This window comes from Diplotaxodon limnothrissa, linkage group LG15, assembly GCF_057381915.1.
Source record: "Diplotaxodon limnothrissa isolate DT_005_m linkage group LG15, D_limnothrissa_male_GT1.1, whole genome shotgun sequence".
NCBI lineage: Eukaryota > Metazoa > Chordata > Actinopteri > Cichliformes > Cichlidae > Diplotaxodon > Diplotaxodon limnothrissa.
The window spans coordinates 24574005-24582067 of NC_140610.1; the positions used below are offsets into that span (position 1 = coordinate 24574005).

General features: G+C 43.5%; 1 protein-coding gene across 1 annotated transcript; it reads left to right on the plus strand.

Annotated features, from left to right (window-relative positions):
- Window positions 1–4844: 4844 nt before the first annotated feature.
- Window positions 4845–7226, plus strand: LOC146617605 (uncharacterized). Its single transcript, XM_085373496.1, has one exon. The coding sequence runs from the start codon at window positions 4845–4847 to the stop codon at window positions 7224–7226; it is 2382 nt and encodes a 793-aa protein (XP_085229622.1).
- The last annotated feature ends 837 nt before the right edge of the window (window positions 7227–8063 follow it).

Consider the following 8063-nt stretch of genomic DNA (forward strand, 5'->3'; position numbering starts at 1 on the left):
ACAACATTATTATTAATTTTATTTTTGGCTTGTTGCACCTGCCCTTTTAAGTGTATATATCTGAACTCAAATGGGTTGAGTGGTGGTTTCAAACTTATTAATGTCACACAGTGGAAAATTGTGTTTTTATATTTTGTTTTGGATCAGACTGTGTTGGTACAGGGTGTCGATTTTATTTGCATGATTTTATTGTAATAGTGATATTGCATGTTTGTTTATTGATATTCCTATTGCATGATTTTATCTCCATATTTATAGTGTGTGTTTAGTGTTGATTGAACAATATGTTTTTTATTATTCCACTGTGGATTAAGCGGACAATTGTAGGCACCTGTGAGGTGGGGGCGTTCCCCGAGGTGGCCTATCAGCCACCAAACTGACTTAAGGGAGATAGTGAGCGCAAAGACTAAAAAGAGAGAGACACACGAAAAGTGGAGAGCTGGAAAACAAAACGTGTGCAAGCCAGCATATGAGAAGAAGGACCTCTGGCCTGACTGTGGGGCGCCACGAGACATTCGGCGATCGGCCAGCACAACCCGGCGATCCAGTCCCGACGGACAGAATAGCGACCGTGGGAGGCGACGCGTGAAATCCACAGTAGGGCAGGGGTACGCCTCTGCCTGCATCTGGCGGAGCTACGAGGGAGGCCGTGCGCGGAGGTGGAGAGTAGCTGGACTGCACGATTGCGCACAGTCAGGTGGAGATAGGAGCCTCCTCCCTGGTCTTCTGCTGGCGAGAGTCCACATCCCGGAAGAGGAGTTCCTCTCCTGTCTCTCTCAGCTCAGGAGAATTTGCCCGTGTGTTGCGGGACTGGGAGAATTAGGACCCTGGGGGGGAGTTTTTAGTATAGGGAAAAACATTCATTTAGCTTTGTGTTTTTAGCGTTTAATCATTCCTGCCGGCAGGGTTTTTAGCGGGTTGTAAACACTATTTTTATTGTATACGGGGATTTTAGCTTGTATTTGGGGTTCTGACTGTGTTTTATCCTGAAAATAAATGGTGTGTTTGAAGCCAGCTAAATTTCTGTCCTCTGAGCTCTGACCCACTCACTCCCCTTTCTGCTTGTATAGGCGTGGTGGTGAAGATTTAGTTCCACCAGTTTAGCGGCTACATAATTTTGGCGTTTGTCGACAGGATACAAGTTTGGGGAGCAGTGTTCCGCACCTGGAGTGCAGATATAGAGATGATGATGCCGGTGTATCCGGGTGCCCCTTGGGTACCAAAATATAAGGGTACTGAAGCAGATGTTTCATATGGAGATTGGAAAGAACAAATACAAGGTTTATTGAATGCTCAAGAAATAGCTGAGGCCCGGAAAGTAGAAATTTTAATTGGGGCTTTAAGCGGTGAGGCAAAGCGTCAAGTAAGCGTGTTAGAAGAAAAAGATAGAGACCAGATTAGGAAAATATTCGCATATCTAGATTCTCTATATGGTGACAATAACTCCCTAGCGGTTTTGAGGTCGCAGTTTTTTAGCTGTATCCACAGGTTTCTGTAAGAGCGTACGTAGGCTGCCATGACAGACCACTACTTCCGTTGTCCGGTTTTATACTTCCGGTTACTCAAAGCGAGACCCAGCGTTCAGTCGTTGCTAACAACAAAATCAGTTACTTTGTGCGGTAATAAGTGGCTTTACCTGTTCGAAGATGAGCTCGGGTTCAACGTGTGTCAGTCAGTCTGAGAGAGAAACCAGCAGTACTGACTGTGAAAGGAGAACCAGAATCATGGTGAATCTCTTTTCAGGAGTCACATCCAAGACTGACAGAACAAAAAATGAAACACACTCATGGTCTCGTAAAAAGTGACTGTGAGGAGAAGGAGGCAGGCCTTCATCAACACAAATCAAACAATTATTAATTAATTCGATTTTTGATGGAAACGGAAACAAGCAAAATACGCACTTACTTTGACAGTTAATGATAATTATACTACTGTTTAACACCGCGTGTTTCCGTTTGAGTTAATCTAATTATGGTTCTGTGAAATAACACTCAGTGATTTTCAGAGTTCAGTCAGACTGATCTCAGAGTTATGTCCGTGATCACCACTGTATGAAAGCTTTAGTCACATTTAAGGGCAATATCACCAAAATACAGTAAAAGATCTCCTCCTTGAATGTTTCAGATAAAATGGAAAACAGACTCATGCAGTAAATATTCTTTTATTGGAGAGAAAACTGTGCAGTATAATTTACTCGAGATGTTGAAGATATGAGAGCATTAAACAGGCTGATGTTTGGAAGAGGCTCTGACAGGAGAGAGATGATACAGAAACATGGCATCCTTATAAAATACTGACACACTTTATGAACGGACAACTTTTCACAGCTCTTTGAACATTTAAATGAGCTGCATACTTTCCCCACTGAAACCAGCACAATCCCTCTGTGATGGAAACAATATTTGAACTAAATGTACTGTGGATAAATCAAAGCATTATCAAAGTTGTCCGTGGTTCCCTTATTTTTCCTTCTTTCCCTGTCAGATCCTGTCCTGCAGGATAAACATGACTGAGTGGTTCCCTGCATGCAGCTGTTACAGTTTGTGTTGGAGATACTTCTGCAAATACAGGAAGCAAATATCTAAAAACTGTTTTCAATGTTTTTACCAGTCTGTCAACTACAGAGAGCTGTCTGTTGTCCCCCTGTTCTCCTCTATATCTCTCAGCTGATGCTGGCTCCTTTAAATGTAACTTTATTAATCCCTCGGGAGGGGTCCTCTGGGGTTTTCACAAAGCTGAATAAACGTCAAACAGAAAACTGATTAAACAAAGTGTGAGACGGTGGAGAATTGACGCCAGCGCCCGGTTACATTTTAGACAGCAAGGAGCAGACGCAGTTTCACTCCACCGAGGGAGCTCGTGACGTACTACGCGGCTTTCTTTAGACCGCGAAGGCGGGTCCTCAGGTGGAAGCAGCCTCTGAATTTGGACACCCCCGCTGTTTCCGGCCAGCCAATAATAACGGTGACATTTAACGTATTTTGTCGAATAAATAAACACTGTAAAATATATTTGCCCCCCCAACAGCCCTTTGAATGTTGGCAAGTATGAACCGTCTGCTCGGTGTTTCCTAAAACGTTAAAGCACGTTTGGCTTCACACTGACAAACAGACCCAGCTTCGGCACAAACCTAAACTAATATGACACCGGAGCGGAAAGGCTGATTATGTTTCCAAGATGGTTTGTGTTTTTTAAAAGGAAGGAAACCTTCCTCAAAGCGGGCAGAGCAGTGGAGCCGCCGAGGGAAAAGCACACGATACAAAAACTGTAGAATTAAAAATATAATTTATTATGTTTAAATAGTTAAAAATATAAAATGAATTAAAACAACCTTGGCCAAGGGAAGACACAATAAAAATCAATAACACACAACATTAGAAGTCCAGTGGAATCCACCACGGCCTAAAAGTCACAGAAAACTAAGAGGTCCAGCGTAGTATTAAAAGAGGGAAACCCAGCGGAGTCCTCGCCTTCCTCCCCGCATTCCACGTCCTGGTGCACTGAAGAAAGGGAGGGAGCGGCAGTCACTATTCCTTTGGCAGTTTACTTTATAAAAAGGATAAGTCAAAGACTTACCCGGGTGGGCAGAGCTCTCAACTCCGCCCGCCGCTTCCTCAAACTGCAATCGGCACCGCGGTCTCACTGCTTCTGTTCTCCCGCAGTGCACGAGCTGGCTCTTGTCGTTATTGCCACCAGACTGCCGCTACGCGTCCCTAGTCGCTGGTCATCTGCCTTTTTTTCCTCTGATCGTTTCCCCTTTCCAGTCGCTGGTAATCTCTCTTCCCAGTCGCTGGTCGTCTGCTCCATCTGATCATCTCTACTCTCTGATCGTCTCTCGCTCTCCCTTCTGATCGTCTGTGTCTTTCCTCTGTCTGTCTCGCATTCTCCGTGTTACATTTTTGTTGAACACCGGCTCCAAACCTCTTATGTGTCCTTGAGCACTCTGTAAATTACCTTTTCTTTTCTCTCAGGTGTGTCCAATTAGTAAAAACGGGGGGAAAGGCGGAGTCTCTCCAGGACAATTTGGCAACTAAAAACATGCAAACTAAAAACACTGCACAAAATACATGCAATATAAAAAATAAATATATACACTTCACATAAAAATACAGCACAGCAAAACAACGTCCGTCTTCCCTGGATGACACTAACTAACCGACCAAAGAGCCGCGTTAAGTGGCGATATCACTAACGTCACGTAACTTAGCCGAAGGTTAGCTAAATTTGACTTTGTAAGACTTTTTCATTACGCTAACATTTGTGATATGACTGCACTATGCTGCTGTTGTTGACTCCACTTAATTCTACAATTCTTTCATTATGCTAACATGTGTCCTGGTGTATATATGAAGTGGGATAAAAACCCAGAACTAACTTTTAAGAGTTTATTTCTTCTCCGCTTCGACCGTCGGCCATTTCCCCAAAACGTCCTCCAACCTATGATTCCAATGAATCCTGGTGGGTCAGGAACTGCTTTTAAGCATCTTGTAATCGTCGTTCCAACACAGCGTGTTTGTTTTGATTCGTAGACCCCGAAAATGGTGCCGGGCTCCCACAATGCATTGCGGCGTGCCGTCAACTCCAAAGCGTCATTCAAATCTGTGAGCGCGCAAGGAACGCCGCCTCTCCGCGTGCGTTTCTTGTGACGTCACTGGCAGATCAAAGGCGTTCGCGCTGGTCTGTCAGTAACGTCACAGACAACCGAGCCTATAAATAACGGCTCTCAGACAGAAAAATCAGAACTCGATGCTCATGTGTTTGCAAAACGTTCAGCAGTCGGCGCTCTGTAATACAAGAAAATTCTCACACGCTCAAACGGAGAAAATCTAATTTGTGACACAACAATGGAAACCATCAACGAAAATTCAATCGTGGTCACACCAGACCAGATTATCCCGCCAATCAACAGGTGCTTTGAAAGGCTCTCTGAAGTTCAGTGGAGCATTATAGAAAATGGAAAATGCGACTCCAGCGTCCATGCCGTGCTCGCTGATATGATTTCTGAAATCATTCAGATCGCCTCTGCCAGCATCCTGAGGATTGCCCTTTCTGTTATTCAGGAACCCATGATAAGGGAAGAGTTTATGGATGAGGGGAAAATAAGGGTGTCCCTCGGAGACTCGATCTCAGCTGCCATCGCCGGCGCTCTTAATGTCTCAAAACAGCAAGATAAGAGCGCTGACAAGCTGACGCTGATGGTTGAGGAAGAGATCTCAGAAAAGGTCAGCTCAACCATTGCACTGATTGAAAAAAGCCCCGATTTCCCAGTAGACCCTGCCGTTTATGTTAGCGGCAAATTTAGTAGTATTAAGAAACTACACCGCATGGTTTGTTGCGCTGCCTCATGCCTGAAAAGGTATGCAGCATGTAAGCTGCGCTGCCAGTGTGGGACAAATGGGTCTCATTCCAGTACAGAACGTACTGGTTCAAAAATATCAGTGAAATCAGCAATCGCAGAGATTTCTGTTATTCTGTCAACAAGGAGCTCAGATGGAGAGATGACAGGAAAAGATAAAGATGAGCTCCCAGAAGAATCACAAAGCCATATAAAACCCACTGCAGAAACACAAAGTATCCAGGCTCCAACCCCAGTAGAAATGGTTGCAGTTGACATCGTAGGTGAGATACTTGCTAACATGGATTCAAGCAGTGAAGAGCTCTGTGAGAAATGTAACTTACCCAAACCTGCCTTTAATGCAGGCTTAATTATCCACAAGGTGAGACACTTCTTCTCCAAATGTGTGCCATCCACCTCACACGCCAGGCTCAAAGCACGCAAACACAACTTTTCCATGTTTGCAAAAAAACAATTTGAAAAAATGAAAACAGAGCTGAAAAAAAGAATAAAGGCAAACAGGAAACATTTTGTTTGTCTACAAAACATTTGCAATCACCCCAAGAAGGAAACTGCGCCCTCCAATGAAAGTATAGTTTTCATTCTCCCAGGGTCAGTACCTGAAACGGCTGCTCCCCAGAGTACAGAGGCTCATCGCTCCCCTTCTCCACATACGGCAAGCCTGGGAACCGCAATTAAACGTTCTTCTTCAGTCGACTTTAACGTCATTAGATCAGACGTTAATCAGTTATTTGACAAATTAACAAAGAAAGAAGAACTCTTCCTCATCGATAAGACCTTGGGGGACTTTAAAAATAGTGGGCATATCAGGAATTTTACGGAGGACTTAGTGGCAAACCTGTTTGATCTACTTACGGTGGATCGAGGCTATCAAATCCCCATACCTCTAATGGGTAGGTCCCTCTCAGACACGGTCATCTCCAGGACTCCGAAATCAGTACAGGGCTCAAAGCGTCGCATTTCTGCTGAAGTCCTCTATGTCCTCATAGATGACACAGTAGAAAGGTTTTTGCAGAAGCTTTTACTCTTCTGCAATGAAGAGAAAGATCAAATGATTCAAATGGACAAGATTTCTGGGGCCCTGGAAGACATCCACAACTTTATTAAAAGAGTACAGACCACAACACAGGAAAAAAGCCCTGATTCAGATGGCAGAGGAAAAGAATCTGGTGCATCACTTCCAACACCAAAACCTGGGAGCATTTCTCCAGATAAATGCTCTGTGGCATCTGACAAGTCACCTCGAACGCCACAACCTGGGAGCATTTCTCCAGATAAATGCTCTGTGGCATCTGACAAGTCACCTCAAATGCCACAACCTGGGAGCATTTCTCCAGATAAATCATCTGGAGCCTTGAGCCTGAAACACTCTCTCAAAGATTCCTCCAAAATATCAGAGATGGATTCTGTGTCAGGTTCATCTTGTGATGTTGAGAAAATTTCCAATGACCTTGCGTTGCTCCTTATCATGAGAGTCATCTATAAATCTAAACCTGAGACCCAAAAGTTTGCTGCTCGGATCGCAACTACTACAAAAGAAATAGACACGGTCATCAACCGTCTGAGCAATCTAATGCAGCCTGAACTCAGCAGCACAGCGTCTGCCACAAGTCTGACAAATGACAAGACAAAGTTCATCAAGAAAATAGCCAAACGCCTCATCAAGGAGTTTGGCTCCCCAGACAATGTCTTAAAGGCTTTGATGGCAAATGATTCATCTTTTGATGAGGCTCTGATTAGACATCTAAAAATCACTCTCGGAGTCATCCCGGGTCCCCCAAAGACGTCCAAAATATCCAGGTTTTTTTCTGCGGTGGGAAAAACATTGCTAAAACCCTTCAGGTGGTTCACTAAAGCCAGAGATCATTAAAATGACCATTTTGGCTTTTCCCACTGCCCTGCTTCTTTTAAAATCTTGAAGCAGACTTTTAGCACCAAATCCTTTTTTTAAAAACATCACCATAACATTTTGGGATCAGCCCTCAAATCCAAATTTTAGAACTGTAGTTCACGCCATCTCGTCTCCTTTTGATTTCCATCCCCCCAACCGGTCGCAGCGGATGGCCGTCCCTTCTGAGCCCGGTTCCGTTGGAAGTTTCTTCCTGTTAAAGGGAGTTTTTCTTCCCCACAGTCGCCTCGCGCTTGCTCAGAGGGGGATCATTTGATTGTTGGGGTTCTCTGTAGTACAGTAGGGCTTTGACCTTACAGTACAAACAGGGAGGAGACTTTGGCTTGATTTTTAAAATATCTAATTCGGCATGAAATAAAAAAAATCCAAATTAAAAATGCATTCCAAGTTTGTTTGTGTTTTTCTTCTGTTGTCAAATATGTAGAAAGTGTTACACGTGTGATTTTAGTCATTTTGCATCAGTTTGTAGCCGACGTGTCTGTTTGTGATCATCCTGCATCTGTTTTTGTCTGATTCGTGTCTTAGTTTGGTCAATTTACATCACTTTTGTGGCCCAATTTAGTTGTTTTGCATGTATTTGTGGCAAAATGTGTGGACGCTGTTTGACGTTGCTATGTTTTGTCTTAATGCTTCACTTTGGTTGTTTATGTATGTGCTCATTTTGATTCTAGATGTAGACCTGACATCTGAAAATTAGCACCTAGTCCACTTCGAACATTTTTTTTAGTCCAAATAAAAAAATTTGGACTAATAAAAGTCCAAATAAAAAAATGTTAATACATTTTTTTTTATTTCGCC

Bases quoted from the DNA above. Each gene is read 5' to 3' on its own strand.
- LOC146617605 (XM_085373496.1), top strand. From the start codon at position 4,845: ATGGAAACCATCAACGAAAATTCAATCGTGGTCACACCAGACCAGATT.